Source organism: Pelophylax lessonae, assembly GCF_965119305.1.
Source record: "Pelophylax lessonae genome assembly, chromosome: 7".
Lineage (NCBI taxonomy): Eukaryota > Metazoa > Chordata > Amphibia > Anura > Ranidae > Pelophylax > Pelophylax lessonae.
The window spans coordinates 213331892-213348764 of NC_138774.1; the positions used below are offsets into that span (position 1 = coordinate 213331892).

Sequence of the window (16873 nt, forward strand, 5' to 3'; positions counted from 1 at the left end):
TACACTTTTTGCTAAAAATATGCACTGCTACTGTAATAATGCCATTGGCATGGAAGGGGTGTACACAGTGGGTGATCAAGGGGTTAAAAGTAAGCCTAGGGGCGTGTTTCTAACTGTATGGGGGATGGGCTTTTGAAATGATCATAGAGACCTGTGATCCTATATAGAAGGATCACAGGCGCTCTGTGATCATTTCAGAGAGAAGAACGGTCAGCTGTGTTTACAACAGCTGACCGTCCTCCTCTCTCAGCGGGGAACAATCGCGGGTGGCCGGCGGCAATCGGAGCCGCCGGCCCCATGCATCGGAGTTCCCCCTGCCGAGTGGGGGCATGAGCGCGCCCCCTAGCAGCAGGCGCGCGACTGACGCAGGGCTACGTCGGTTCGCGCAGGAGGGGCTGCCTGCCACAGTATATCTGCGGCGGGCGGTCAGGAAGAAGTTAATGTATGATGAATATATTTATGATTACAGAGCTGCATTCATTTGTGTTTATTTTATGTACATTGAGCTTTGCTTTAGTGCAGGTAATGTGCTCCGGTGGGTTTGGAGTCCAAATTTGTTGAAGCCCTCATATTACATAGTTTTTGGAAAATGAAGATTATAAAGTTAGATTGTATTGTGTATGCCTTGAATGTAATGATTTTATTCTGACTAATATAGGTTACTCACTTGGCTTGCTCACTGCTCTTCAGCCTGATTGGTTTCATATGTGTGGGAATGGCCAGTAGCGTGCCACAAGTTTTGCTTAGGGGTGAGTAGCTCTTTAAATTTTTAGATTGTAGTTCTATGCTGCCACCTGCTGTACAAATTGGGTTAGGATTGCACTTGCTAGATATTGGGGTTGATTTACTAAAGGCAAATTGACTGTTCACTTTACACTTACAATTGTAGTTGCACTCTGCAAAGGGATTTACCCCAGAACTTGGTCTAAACGAGCGGAAGCGCTGCTGACTTCCATCGTCCAATCATGTTTTTTCGTTGCATGTGATTGGGTATCCATTACAAAGTGAAGCTTCAGCTCATTTACTAAGCTCTGGAGCAAATTCCTTTGCAGAGTGCATTTGCAAAATGAACATTCTAGCTGCCCTTAGCAATGAGTCGTTGGGGTTGATTTACTATCTGTTATCTAATAATTTTTCCTTAAAAACATTGAGGCTTCCATTGCTGACATTCTGCAAATGCCTGGTGCCTGGCTGCCATGCTGACCCACTGATTTCAGTGCTTTGCGTTGCATAGCCTGAACAGCCAAGCAACTAGTATTTTTATGAGCTCATCAACAACAGTCCTAGTTTTTCTTTTGGGAAAGTTTTAGTCCCGGTTCTCACTATAGCGATGACAGACATTTGCATGTGATTCGGAGCGCACTGCTCTGACAATCACATGCGATGTCTGTGCGATGCAAATTCAGCCATACAGATTGTAAGGCTGAATTTGCATCGGATTCGGACACAACACGCACAGGACCCTTTTTTGGGTCCGCAGCAGAATCGGATCGCATGGTGGTTAACACCTATGCGATCCGATTCATGTCCGAACTGACAGTTCACACTGCGATATGCAAACTGATCTGGGGGTGTCGTTAACTTTGTATTTACACCCCCAGCGATTTGCATATGGCAGTGTGAACTGCCTGCGATTTGAATGCGATGCGGGAACCTGCAGTGGATTCGCAGGGTTACCGCATTGCATATATGTGAACTGGCACCTACTTTTATAATAAATCTATTGCATTGAAAATGTAATTGCAATATTTATTTTTAGCCTTTATGGCTTTTTTCACACGGCCGCTTTATTTTGTCCGCTGCGGCACTTTTTTTTTTTTTTTTACGGACACGGATGACACTTGTGTCATCTGGTCCGTATGTCCGCATATCATCCCATCCGTTTGCGGATGATATACGTACATAATGTATGTCTATGGGATCGCGGATGTCAGCGGATGACACCGCTGACATCCGATTTTGCGTCCTTTCCGTTTTTTTAAACGGAAGAAAAATGGGGTTCTGTTCCGTTCCAAAAAACGGAACAGAACTGGAAGGACGCAAATCGGATGTCAGCGGATGGTCATCCGCTGACATCCACAATCCCATTGACATGCATTATGTCCGTATATCACCCGCAAACGGATGGGGTGATATACGGACATACGGAACGCTCGTGTGAAAGGGGCCTATTTCTGCTAGATTTTGTGTTCTTATATCAGCTGCTACTGAATGAGAATCCTAAATCTGCAAACAAAAATTGCTTCCACTGCTCAGTCATTCATAGCCTTGTTAAGGGCCATGCATCTTTGGTACACTTTGTGATTAGTCACTGCCATATTTCAATGAAGATTTAGCTCATTCCAGAATCATTTGCAAGAGGATTAAGTGGCGGTCCACATTGGTGCGATGCAGGAACCCTGCAAACCCACTGCGCAGTCCCGCATCGCACCCGACTCGCAGGCAGTTCACGCTGCCATATGCGAACTGCCTGGAGTGTCAATACAAAGTTACCGACACCCCCAGATTAGTTTGCATATCGCAGTGCAAACTGTCTGTTCAGACAAGAATGAGATCGCATAGGTGTGAACACCCATGTGATCCGATTCTGGTGCGGACAAAAAAAAGGGTCCTGCGCAACTTTGGTCAGAATGCGATGCAAATTCGGCCATACTATCTGTATGGCTGAATTTGCATCGCACAGACATCGCATGTGATTTGCATAGCAGTGCGTGCCAATCACATGCAATGTCTCACATCACATATGTGTGAACCGGCACTTAGTGCATAAAGGTAATAACTACCCAGGTGGTTTGGGGTATGCAAGTGTATTGCATTGTTTCTTTCATGCATACCTTTCATTTACAATGTCAGCAAAATCCCCTGCCTACACCCCTGTGTATGAAGTTCCATGGCAAGAGTTATTACACTAAACATTGTTTGACATTACAGTCTGTGCTGAACACTGGATATGTCTCCAGGTTTTATAATGGTTGTCAGGTGTGCAAAATCTAGGCATAGTGTCAGTAAGTGGTAGATTGAATGTCTACATGGTAATAGCAACAATATCTCTCCTGCGCTCGAGTGGTATCCGGGAAGGTGAATGTTCTAGACAGTTTTATGACACAAATGAAGTGGTCTTGCTGCCCCCCTCAGGACCAAGGGTATCCAAAAGGCACTACAAGAAAACAACAAGAGAAGGGCGCACCGACCTTGTGCATTACCACTTAAAAGTTTATTCAAACCAAAGAAGGGTAGCGTACAATATACTCACAAACGTAGCATATAAACAAGCATATAGGAAATAGGCACCGCTGGCTTCCAGGACACTTCTCTACTGCTGGATAGCGTGATGGCGTCCTCAAAACTTGATGTGGCTTACACGTTTCGAGGGAGGACCCTCTTCCTCAGAGCCTCCTCAGGGTGGCGATTTTGGCTCTGAGGAAGAGGGTCCTCCCTCGAAACGCGTAAGCCACATCAGGTTTTGAGGATGCCATCACGCTATCCAGCAGTAGAGAAGTGTCCTGGAAGCGAGCGGTGCCCATTTCCTATATGCTTGTTCATATGCTACATTTGTGAGTATATTGTACGCTACCCTTCTTTGCTTTGAATAAAATTTTAAGTGGTAATGCACAAGGTCGGTGCGCCCTTCTCTCGTTGTTTACATGGTAATAGCTCCAGCCTCCAGCTGATATATAAAATGTGAATACAGAAGGCATTAATGGTAAAGGTAATCACACTCACTATAACATGGCTTTATTTGTATGCTGAGTTTGTGCAAGCATAAATTTACCATACTGTTTCTTGTAAATCACAGGTCTTCTTTTATTAATCATCAAGAGAGTCTAAACTAGTTTATACGTTTTTACTATAACAGTACATGAGAAGTGGTGACTGCCAGTACACCATTGGAAGTCTGAGGAATACCCATCAAGATGTATTGTGACTTAAGTAGACAGGGTGACCCTTCAAAAATTAGGTGGTCTTGGTATTGCCAAAAAAAAAACATTTTAATCATTAGATTACTGGGGATGTTTATCCAAAAATGATTAAATGATACAGTTGGTTATCAGTGTACCCGAGGGTGATACTTTAGTTATAGGTGGAGCCTGGTAAGCTGTGTCAGCTCCTGCCTTCTTATTTATATATCATTATTCTTCAGATTTGTAAAAGTGCCTTGTAAAACTCTCATTGATTTGCAGATGTCCCTGTATGGATTGATCATATTGCAAAAAAGGAAATCATGGGATGTATCGCAGAGGCACCTTCCAGGTATTGATTCTCCTTTACAGGAATTCTTCTTCATCTGAAAAGAGAAACATTTTTACTGTTACAAGCCATTGTATGTTTGCGAAAATGTTTTTTGTGTATGTACACCTCTGGTGTCCAACCTGTGGCACAAGGGCCACATACGCCCCTTTGGGCCCTTTCACACGGGCTTTCCAATCAGGTCCTGATCGGATGCTCAATGCACCTCTATGGAGCAGCAGATGTCAGTGGTGACATGTCCGCTGACACCCACTGCTATCCGATTCTGTCCTGTCCATGAAATCCGGACGGATAAAAACCCTATTTCTCTTACGTCCTCCGACAGTCGCCGCCACTTCATAATCTTCACTAAATGGGGTATTGACCTTTGCTCCGTAGGAGTAGCTAGGCAACAAGATTTGTTAATATAAAAGCTTTTAGCATATCACAACCCTAGGGGGCGGTCCCCTCAGTCAATACCTCCCTGCTTCCTGCATTCTCAACTCAGTTTCTAATGCCTAGCTTAGGAGTAGCTGGCTGATCCTGTGCTGGGGCTCTCAGTCTCAGCCTTCTATCCTCTTTTTGATTTTATTTTGAGTATTTTTCTCTTTCTTTTACTAGCTGTTCTTTTTTCTCAGCATTAGTTTAGTTTTCTTCGGTTGAAGATGATCCTGCGGAGCTGGGCCTCGGACTGGCCACCCTGGATCCCAGGGCTCAGGGCCAGGGGTTCCCCAGCCTGCCATCGAGCGTTCAGTCAGGTTTCCCTGGCATATTGAACGACGCATCCCTGTTCGCTGCAGGGATGCTGCCTGTGAGGTGGCTACCTCACCGGACGCCATTTGCGGTTTCGCACCGCAGTTCCACTGCGTCCTGGCTGCGACACTCCCTGTCCTCAGTACAGCGGTTTGGTCGCTGGAGAAGGCTCCCCACGCCATCTGGACTGGTAAGTGCAATTCTATGTGGGGACCTGTCTGTTTTGGGTGTCAGTCTGTGACTGTGTGACCCTGCATGTCTGTGTATGTGCTGAGCTCCCTGTCAGATTCCTGTGTGGAATAGCTGCCTTTCTGTGGGCTGCGGGGGGGGGGGGGGGGCTCTCCCGCTCTGCTATGTGTACTGGGTGGGCAGACTGGGCTTAGACATGCTGTGCGGCGACCGCTCAGAGAAAGGAATTTTACGGTAAGATTTTACAAAAATTCAGTTTTTCCATCCATCTGGAGGATCGGATAGGATCGGATGAAAATGGACAGGTGGTCCGTTTTCATCTGATCTACCATAGAGGAGAGCGGGGATCTGACAGGTCTGTCTCTGCACAGAGAGTGAAGACGGAGCTGTCATCCGCCTTCTTAGTGGAGAGCGGGGAATCGATCCCCGCTGAGCAAAACAGAGTCCACCGGGTGGAAAGCCTGTGTGAAAGGACCCTTATGCAGCCCATAAGCACCAGCAGTCATTAGTGGGATCATTAATTTATAAAGGGTCCTTTAGTAAATGATCTCTATCAGCTTCATGTAACAAGTCCCCAGTCTCTGACTGTCCCCTACAGCAGTGTTTCTCAACCTTTTTTCAGTCAAGGCACACTTTAAATTTATAGACAATCTCAAGACACCCTTTAAAACAGGGCTTGACAAATTTGCCTGAAATCTAGGAGCCAGCTTAAAAAGTTAGGAGCCAGTTTTTTTTTTTTTACTAACAACCAAGCTTTATTTTCAAAAAAATAACTGATACTAAATTTACACATAAAGACGACTAGAACCCCGCTCTCTATAGGACAATCGGATGGAAACAGACCGTCTGTCTGTTTCCATCCGATGCCATCTGATCCGATCCATGGGATGGATAGAAAATAGAACCACCATCCGTCTGTTTTTGGCAGACAGGATCAGATGGTGGCAGATTACCGCTCCATATAGGAGACTGAAGGGTCCGATCAGGTCTGCCTGAAAAACTGACAGGCGGATCTGATCAGACAGCCCTTGTGAAAGAATACTTCGGCTGTGTGGCTGTGGCATGGCAGGGAGATGATTAAAAAAAAAAAAAAAATATATATATATATATATTTTTTTTTTTTAATAAAAAAAAATTAAAAAATTATTATTATTTTTTTAATAATTTAAAAATTAAATAATAATAATAACCACACTCCCTGTCCACTTACCTTTAAGCAAAGGTAAGTGGACAGGGAGATGAAGCCTGCAAAAACTTTCATCTCATCTCCTCTTGGGAAGGAGATGGGCAGGCATTGAGAACAGGCAGTGGAAACAGAGCCATTAGTGACTGCTTGTCAAACTCCCGGCCACCACAAGAGGGCACCAGTTCCCCGTTGGAAGCGTCTCTCACTGAAGAAGGCCAAAAAGCTGCGGCCTCAATTATCGGATGGGGTAGTAGTCTGCGCACTCGGGGAGGGGGTGGGGGGGCGCAAAAGGGACAGGACACCTCCTGCAGTGCACCCCAGGCGCCAGGTCGCTAATTCTAGTCGCCAATGCGACCTGGCGCCCGGGGTTTGTCGAGCCCCTTCTTTAAAATATGGACAGTCTTGAGGCACCCTATTCTAAAATTTAAAAATCTATTCTAATATATCTACATATTCTTATAGTTTTACATAATGCAGAAACATCCACATGGCAAAAGAGATGATTTTATTTCTTCCAAAGCGAATACACTTTTGTACACTGGTACTGTCTAGTATTCCAATGTTTCTTTTCTCCCTCAATTTCTCTCCATCAGTCAGCTAATGTAACCTCAGTGCTGAGGGAGAGAAGCAGAGAAGGGTCAAACACGGATGTTGTGGAGGTGACAGACATCCTCCTTATCAACCGATGACATCTTGGTTGTTTGGATGCCAGTGTCTAGAAAGCCGTAATGGTGCACAATGAAAAACCTGTGGCTTTGGGTAACTAAAAGGCAGGCTTCATTCACCTGCTGGCTGGTATACAATTCTCGATCAATTTTTAGGCATTTTTCCAAAACACCCCTGAAGAAGACTCAAGGCACCCTGGTTGAAACAGGCTGCTATACAGCATGACTTCAGTCCCTGTCCATTTCTTCCAGTAAGTCCTCAGTGGCATTACTTACCTAAGCTGGCCATACATGGATCGAAATTTGGCTGGTTCACCAGGGACCAGCCGAATTTTGATCCATGTATGGCCACTGTGGTTGAACAGAAGTCGATCAACTGATCAACCACCCTACTAGAAAAAGCCGCTCATTCAGTGATTCAGGTTATAGGCTTCAGCACTGATCTATGTATTCTGATGGTGGGGAAGTCTTCCCGCTGTCAGAATACAATGACACAGCGAGGAGGATTCCCTCATCCACCTCAAATGTGTGGATGGGGGAAACGGGTCAGTTTTTTTTTCTTTCAACCTGCTGTTTGAATTAAAAAACTGACCCATGTATGGCCAGCTTTTGCATTCAAAGCCCTCTATATCTTGTGTGTTAACAACCACTGATGTATACTATTTTAATATATATATATATTTGAAGATTACCTGTGAAAATCATGTCCACATTTTGTCAGTAGATGTTATAATAGTTTGTATATTTATAATGTAATATTTTAGGAATAGGAGATAAAAAAATGTTTCTCTATCGCTCATTGACAGACGTAGTCTTCTTGATTCTCAAGAGCTGGGTTATGTTGTCTCCGCAGGAGTAGGACTAGGCAGAATGACAAAACGTTCTGGCTCCACCTTAGGGGCAGTCCCTGAGGGTATATCCTCCCTCTCTCTGCTACAGGGAATCAGTTTTTTTCTGTCTAGTCAGGAGTAAGGACCTAAGTTCCTTGCTGGGATCTTTTGGTCCTGGCAAGACTTTTTTTCTTTAAGAAAAATACATTTTTTAGGTAGTTTTCTCCAGTGTTTTTTTCCTGTGAGATCTTCAAGCAAAAATGCCGGACTGGGCGACACTTGTGGTCACCCCAGCCGGCCTACGAGCGCGCGCAGACCATGGCATTGCGCTTGGTCGGCCGCGACATATTCAAGTAAGTATGCGGGGCCGGGCGACGGGCTGGATGTTGAGATCCAGTGGTCACCCCGGTTTCTGCCTACAAGCGCGTGCAGACCAGTGCGCTGGGTCGGCCGCGACGGAGTCCCAGTAAAGGGACTGACTTTGCGAGTTAAAAGTCTCGCTTGGACGCCAGGTACCAGAGAGTCGAGGCGTCCACAAACCCCCACCCCGGTGGAGAGGGTATTGTGAAGAGAGGGTGCCTGTCGGTTCGGTATGGTGAGTAAACGTTCCCTTTTTTCCTCATTATGAGGCAGTATATATTATGGGCCCCTCCATATATGGTCAGTATATATCTGATACTTACAAGTCCCCCTTGTAATACAGCATGTGTTTGTGGGAAGTGGACTTGGTTCAAGAGCTAACACTCTACCCAGCAGACTGTAACATTACAGCAGACATAGGAGGTATAATCCTACCTTATGTGCAGTGTATCTCTGTAGATCCATATGTCACCTCTTAGCAGAGTGCAGGTGGATGTGCTGGGAAGACGATATCGGCGGTCCGCCGCCATTTTGCCGTAGACCGAATGCATGTATGTCCTCAGGTCACGCCGGCCGCCATGTTTTTGGAGTCTTATGTCTCTTCTATGGGAGCGGCCATGTTTTGTGAGCCCAGCTACCTCGTGGAGGGCTGGGAACGCCGGAAGGCGTACACAGGGGGCGGAGCCACGCCTTCTGCCCGGGAAAAAGCAAACAGCTCCTTCCAGTCTGTGTAAGACAGACGCTGACTGCAGTTTGTTGGAAACTGCACTGCATCGGTTGGTGAGCCTTGGGGGTCCCTCTCTCTCTCTCTGGGATCGAGAAGCAGGTACTCTGAGGGGCGCTATTGCGCTAGGGGGAGACACACAAAAAAAAAAAAAAAAAAAAGAAAAAGTTTTTTTTTGTTTTGCTGGCAAAGGTGTCCTGTATTAACATGGACCCTGCCACTCATGTATCTCCTCCGGATCCCCTCGAGGGGTCTGCGGGATCCTCCAGCACCCCATTGACAATTGAATCTTTGTCAGCTATTATGGAAACTTTTGTGTCCCGGGTGGAAGTGGCTTGTCAGGGACAGGGCGCAAGAAAGCGACCCCCGCCTAACCCCTTATTATCTGAAACCTCGGATTCAGACTCTGAGCCTATTTCTGCAGTTGCAGGTACTTCATCTGGTATTGGTGTCTCGGGTCCTGTCTCTTCAGACAGTGAGGAGGATGTTTCGGCATCCGCCATAGCCCGAGAGGAAGCGTTGGTAAACGCACTCATTGTATCTGTTCAAGAGACTTTAAGGTTACAGGGTATTCCATCAGAAATAGCTGAAACTGAGATCCCTTTTGGGACTAAAAAGCGCATCAAAGTGGCGAAGGTTTTTCCATTGCCCAAATGTTTTGGCAATCCAATCGAAGAAGAATGGCGTCTGCCAAAACGCACTTTTAATATTTCTAAACGCATTGACAGGCGTTATCCGTTTGAGGAAACCCTTATTAAGAAATGGACAGAACCACCTGTGGTGGATTCACCTATTGCTAGATTGAATAAAGCCACGGTTATTCCTTTAGAAGACGCTCCGTCTTTTAAAGATCCAGTGGATCGCAAGATAGAAGCTAAGTCTCGCACCATGTTTTCCTTGATTGGATCAGCTTTCAGACCAATAATTGCTATTGGTCTGGTTTCGCAGGCTGTAACTGAATGGACCAAGTGGTTACGCCGGGACTTAGAAGAAGTCCCTCAGGCGGTATCAGATTTGTTGGAACAAATGATACAGGGGTTACAATTTGTATGTGATGCGGCGTTAGACGCCACTCCATTAATGGCGCGAGCATCAGTCTCAGCAGTGGTTCTCAGGTGTACACTGTGGCTAAAAGGTTGGTTAGCCGACCAAGGTTCCAAAAAAGCATTGGCTAATATCCCCTTTTCAGGAGAGCGTCTATTTGGAGCCAACTTAGATGAGATCATTAAGGATCTCACCGGTGGAAAAAGCACCTTTTTACCGCAAAATTTTAAAGGTAGAGGAACTCGTCAAAGACGAGGGCCTTCTTTTTCTGCTCACAAGAGGTTTTTTCGTCCAGCGGGTGAAAAAACTAAGTCCTCCAAAGCTCCTGCAGGAGGCGTCAGGGGTCGTTGGTCGGGCAAGCAAAAGCCCGCCCCCTCCAGACCTGAAGATAAACCATCCAAAGCCTGAAGGTGCGCCCCCACCCATAACTGGGGTGGGGGGACGTCTTCGCCGGTTCCCGGATCCATGGCTTTCCAGAATCCCGGACAAATGGGTTTGCGAAGTCATAAGGTCAGGGTACAAGATCGAGTTTCGATCTCTCCCACCGGCGCGATTCTTCCCTTCCAATATCCGACTATCCGCAGATCGTTTAGAAGATCTGCGGAGAGCAGTCACAGATTTACTACAACAAGGAGTGGTAGTCCACGTTCCTTGGACAGAACGGTTTCAAGGGTTTTATTCAAACCTGTTTACAATACCCAGGAAAGAGGGCAAAGTGCGTCCAATTCTGGACTTAAGAGCACTCAATTCTTTCGTCAACATAAGAAGATTCAGAATGGAGTCCATTCGCACGGTAGCAGCCTTCCTGCATCCAGGGGATGTCCTAGCGTCCATAGACATCAAGGACGCCTATCTTCACATTCCCATTTTCGCAGGACATCAGCGTTTTCTACGCTTTTCCGTAGAGGAGAACCACTATCAGTTTGTGGCGTTACCTTTCGGTCTCGCCACGGCTCCGCGGGTCTTCACAAAGGTGTTGGCCCCAATGTTGGCACTTCTGCGCCAAAGAGGTATATCGATTCTAGGTTACCTAGATGATCTTCTGCTTCATGCAGAGTCTCCTCAGACCTTGCTACAAAACATAGAAATTACTATGATTTCTTTACAGGAATTCGGGTGGCTGGTGAACCAGCAAAAGTCATTTCTGGTTCCCACCCAGAGGCTCGAATATCTGGGTCTAATTCTAGACACAGTCAGGACAAGAGTTTTTCTTCCGGTAGGGAAACTCCGAAAGATTCAATCTGCAGTCCAGTTGTTACTGTCCAACAGCTGGTCTTCCCTTCGGACTTGCATGAGGGTTCTGGGGTTGATGGTGGCTTCGTTCGAAGCAGTCCCATTTGCCCAGTCCCATACCCGAATTCTTCAGCAAGAGATTCTTCTCAGATGGAATCGGAATCCGGAATCCCTGGACAATCAGATCCGATTGAGCAAACAGACCAGAGAGTCTCTGGTATGGTGGCTTCGGTCTCCGATGCTCAGCCAGGGAAAGTCATTTCTGCCAATATATTGGACGACAGTGACCACGGATGCCAGTCTATCCGGATGGGGAGGAATTCTCGGTCAGTTATCTGTCCAGGGACTTTGGTCCCCGGAAGAATCCAGGTTACCGATAAATGTATTGGAACTGAGAGCGATCAGACTTTGTCTGATTCACTGGACCGAGCAGCTCCAGGGCAGCTCGGTTCGGATCCAGTCGGACAATGCCACGGCCGTGGCTTATGTCAATCACCAGGGGGGCACCAAGAGTGTCCGAGCGGCCAAAGAAGTGGCTTGCATTCTTCACTGGGCGGAACGATTTGTTCCAGCAATCTCTGCGGTGTTCATTCCGGGGGTGGAGAATTGGCAGGCAGATTATCTCAGCCGTCAGACCCTGGATCAGGGGGAATGGTCCCTCCATCCAGACGTTTTCCACCAGTTGTGCCTACGGTGGGGCACCCCGGATGTGGATCTGTTGGCATCACGATTCAACAGGAAAGTTCAGAGATTCGTGGCTCGCTCCCGCGATCCTCTAGCAGAAACCGCAGACGCACTGATCGCCCCGTGGGGGCAATACCAGCTAATATATGCCTTCCCTCCTCTCGCGTTACTGCCAAGACTTCTTCGCAGAATAGAGGAGGAAGGAATCCCAGTAATCCTGGTAGCTCCGGACTGGCCTCGTCGAGCTTGGTACGCCGACATGGTCAGACTGGTGGCGGACGTCCCGTGGAGACTTCCTCTCAGGGAGGATCTACTGTCTCAGGGACCGATCTTCCATCCTGCTTTACGATCGCTGGCTTTAACGGCCTGGCTATTGAGACCCAGGTGCTGAAGGACAAAGGTTTGTCAGCTTCAGTTATTCCTACTCTAGTTGAAGCAAGGAAAGCGACTTCCAGAAAGATTTATCATCGCACATGGAAGTCCTACATTGCATGGTGTGAACCTTTGGGGTTCCGTCCTCGGTCTTATTCGATTAGTCGAATATTGGCTTTTCTGCAACAAGGGGTTGAGCAGAAACTGGCCTTGAGTACTATCAAGGGTCAGGTCTCAGCATTAGCCATCTTCTTTCAGAAGCCTTTGGCTACTCATTCCTTGGTGCGGAATTTCATCCAGGGGGTGCGACATCTGGCTCCGCCAGTGCACGCGCCGTTACCCCCCTGGGATCTTAATTTAGTGTTGTCGGTTCTTCAGAAACCTTCCTTTGAAGATATTAGGGAGATTCCTCTACCCACGTTGTCCCAGAAGGTGGCCTTCTTGGTGGCTATTACTTCTGCACGCAGGGTGTCAGAACTGGCCGCATTATCTTGTCGTTCACCATATCTGGTGGTTCATAGAGATAAGGTGGTTCTTCGTCCGAATCCATCCTTCCGACCAAAAGTGGTTTCAGAATTTCATCTGAATGAAGAAATTGTATTACCTTCCCTGTGTCCTAAGCCCAGTCATCCTCGGGAGTTTGCGTTACACTCCTTGGATGTGGTCCGGGCGATCAGGGTATACTTGAAAACGACAGACTCGTTTCGCAAGACGGATTCACTTTTTGTGATCCCAGATGGACCCAAAAAGGGGTTGCCTGCATCTGCCGCGACCATTTCCAGATGGATCAGACAGACGGTAGTACAGGCTTATTCTATTAAGGGTCGGGAGCCCCCGTTCCCTGTTAAGGCGCACTCCACTCGGGCACTTAGTGCGTCATGGGCCTTTCGCCATCAGGCGTCAGTGGTCCAGGTGTGCAAGGCGGCTACCTGGTCGTCGGTGCATACCTTTTCTAAACATTATAAAGTTGATGTAATGGCATCGTCTGATGCCTCATTTGGCCGCAAGGTTTTGCAGGCCGCAATTTGAGGAGACCAGTGGTCTACCTCGAGGGTTTTTTCCATTGGAAAATTTTTCTTTAGTCTCATTCTTTGTTTATAATGAGCCTTTAAAACTTCTAGTTTGGCACCCGTTGGGCCTTCTAGATTGGATTTGATTTTGTCAATCCCACCCCTCATTTGTGGCACTGCTTCTGGATGTCCCAGCTCTTGAGAATCAAGAAGACTACGTCTGTCAATGAGCGATAGAGAAAAATGGATTTTTGTAAGAACTTACCGTAAAATCCTTTTCTCTTAAGCTCATTGACAGACGTAGTACCCGCCCCTCTATCATTGAGTTGGGTTGGGTTAAATTCTCTGTACTGCTTTAAACAGAACTGATTCCCTGTAGCAGAGAGAGGGAGGATATACCCTCAGGGACTGCCCCTAAGGTGGAGCCAGAACGTTTTGTCATTCTGCCTAGTCCTACTCCTGCGGAGACAACATAACCCAGCTCTTGAGAATCAAGAAGACTACGTCTGTCAATGAGCTTAAGAGAAAAGGATTTTACGGTAAGTTCTTACAAAAATCCATTTTTTCGTAAATTGCTAAATCATTTACACCCACCCCTCTAGCAAAGATGAGTAGAGGTGTGTGAGGAACAGTGTGCACGCCAGTCAAGTTCCTCCACCCCAAACTCACTCATCTATGTCTTTATGGACCTTGTTTGCGCACTGGTGCGCAGTCATGTTGGAACAGGAAGCGACCATCTCAAAACTCCGACAAAGTTGGGAGCATGAAATTGTCGAAAATTTCTTGATATGCTGACGCCTTTAGAGTTCTCTTCACTTGAACTAAGGGCCAAGCCCATCTCCTGAAAAACAACCTCACACCATAATCCCCCCCTCCACCAAATGATTTGGACCAGTGCACAAAGCAAAAGACATAAAGACATGGATGAGCGAGTTTGGGGTGGAGGAGTCCTTACTTTAACCCGAAAGAACACCTTTGGGATGAATTAGAGCGGAGACTGCGAGCCAGGCCTTCTCATCCGCATCAGTGCCTGACCTCATAAATGCCCTTCTGGAAGAATGGTCAAACATTCCTAAAGACACACTCCTAAACCTTGTGGACAGCCTTCCCAGAAGAGTTGAAGCTGTTATAGCTGCAAAGGGTGGGCCAACTCAATACTGAACCCTACGGACTAAGACTGGGATGCCATTAAAGTTCATGTAAATGCAGGCGTCCCAATACTTTTGGTAATATAGTGTATGTGAGCATTGCTGTCTCAGTTACAGTGTACTCGCTCTTCTGAGAAAGTAATAAAACATTAGTTGACCAAAACATGTAGACAGAAGATAGAAATACAAAGCCTTGTATTCACTAATAGTTAAGGAGGGCTTTGTACAAGTCAATGGATAACATTTGTCTGATATAGAAATTTCCACTTTCTGTGCACTTACCTCCTGTAGGAACCCCACAGTACTCCTTGCACTCCTTCTCTGTGTAGAAGTGATTGCCATTTCCTTTACAGCCTCCATATTGGAAAATGACGCATTTGCCTTGGGCTGAGTCGAATGCCCATCGGGTTTGAGACAGTCTGCATGGGCCTGTTGTAATGGGTAACCGGCAAGCAGCTGCAAGAAGGGAAGAGCATATGAGGCTGGTAGACAGACAGGTGAGCCACTGCAGCCAATCAAACCTGAGCTTAGTCATTTTTTTTTTTTTGGTCAAGAATGAAGGAGGAATCTGTTTTACCTTTACTCTATTTTGCTTCACCTCAGCCCCATCAACAGCCAACATTGCATGGTAATATTTTGTATTCTCTTTTTGAACATGTGATGTGCAATCTATCTTTTTTTTTTTTTTTTTTTACCCCTCTGTTGAAAAATCTTGTTGTATGCAGAACTTAGTAGTAAGGCAGTGTGCCCTGTGTACATCTTAGAGCTTGATTATCATAATTGGAATGCCCTTTAATCCTCTCTTGGGTTTAATTGACCTATTCTGGCCATACTGCCATATTTGAACAATGTCATCAACCAAATGAGGCCATGTGATCATATTCGGTCAAAGATGTCACCAGGGCTTTTTTTCACAGAGAATAGGTGCAGGAACTCCCCCTTTTCAAATCACCCCTTGTCTCCGCCCCTACCCACCTCCGAGCACCGTTTCTTTGTTCCACCCATTACCCACCTCCGAAGACCACCCCTTTTAGATAATACAGTAACATTTGTGGTACTAACTAATTTTTATTGAGCTTGTTAATGATAACAAGAAAAGCAGTAGAATAGATCCCCTGCAGCCAGCAACAATGGACCACTCACAACAAAACACCCCCCTCCCTAGCAGCAACAACAGATGTCCTCGCAGCCAGCATCAGCAGACCCTCTGGAAGAATAGATTCCCCCCCCCAGCAACAATGGACCACCTACAAACCTACAAGAAAATACCACCCCCTTCCTCATCAACAATAGACCGCTGGAAGCAACAACAGATCTTCCAGCAGCCAGCAACAATAGACCTCTTCCTCAACAGTAGATCCCTCCCAGAAATGACTGACACCCCTTAGCAACAATAGTTCCCCTGCCAGCAACAACAGATCTCCCCAGCAACAGACCCCCCTGCAATAATAGATTCCCTCCAGTGACATTAGATCCCCAGCAACCAGCATCAACAGACCCATACATTCAGTCCTGGAGGTGCTGGAACTGCTTTCCCCCGCGTTCCCGCTGAAAAAAAGCCCTGGATGTCACTAGCATCCCCCCATGTGTGATTGCGGGGCAGGAAATCCCATGACCACAGCTGATTAGTGGCCGGCTGACATTTGACAGCTTCTTATTCTATTAGATTGCACCAAATTCGGCCCAAACCTTAGCTTAGTCATAGTCAGAAGGATGTCAAATGCACCAGTGAATGAATTGAATGTCTGTCAGTACAGACCCTTAATGCATTTTCTCTGTGTCTACCATGGTCAGGTTGTGTTACAGGACAAATTGAAAATATTGAAGTGGCTTTTCCAGCCCATACCAACCCTCAGTTCTGCACGTTTGGAGGCATTCCCGTTCGGTAAAGAAATTGTTAAGGTTTCCCAGGCAGCCGCCGTATTTAAACTTCTCACAGGCCATGGATGAAGTGTTGTAGAAATAACGATCGTTGGATCCTAAACAAGGACCAGCAGTGGGAGGCATATGGCAGGATCCTAATAGAAGAAAAGAGAGGGTATAAGAATAAGGGCCTTGCAGTTTAAATGAAACTCCAGCCAAAATATTCTGTTAGATTTTTATTATGTTGGGAATGTTCATGGTTTTTTTTTCTGTCTGTGGCTTCACGTTGGAGATTTCTCCTTGTTTACTGTCCAATCTGACAAATGTCACCTGAATGGGAAGGGAGCAAAAGTCTACACAGTTGGGACAGAGCAAAAAAGCCTACTATCAGATGTTCTAACTGTAGCGGACTGTCATTCTATAATAAGGCAGATTTACCCCCCTGGTTTCTTCAGACTGTGTGTGTGGCCCTTTTAGACTGCTTCCAGCACAGGTCAGCCTCTCACAGGAAATAGAAGAACAGGATTGTGTGAAATGTAGTTCTGAACTGTGAGCAGACTGTTTTTTGGATTGCAGAAGAAACTA

The 16873-nt window shown here is 46.4% G+C and overlaps 1 protein-coding gene across 1 annotated transcript in view; it reads right to left on the reverse strand.

Moving 5' to 3' along the window:
• Positions 1 to 3940: 3940 nt before the first annotated feature.
• Positions 3941 to 16873, reverse strand: part of LOC309559434 (protein AMBP-like) — a 37572-nt gene continuing 24639 nt past the window's right edge. Inside the window, exons 8-10 of the mRNA XM_082262694.1 lie at positions 16276 to 16443; positions 14708 to 14881; positions 3941 to 4285 (exon numbers count right to left, since the gene is read on the reverse strand). Coding sequence (XP_082118820.1) covers positions 4266 to 4285; positions 14708 to 14881; positions 16276 to 16443 — 362 coding nt within the window. The 3' untranslated portion in view covers positions 3941 to 4265. The remainder of the gene's footprint in view (positions 4286 to 14707; positions 14882 to 16275; positions 16444 to 16873) is intronic.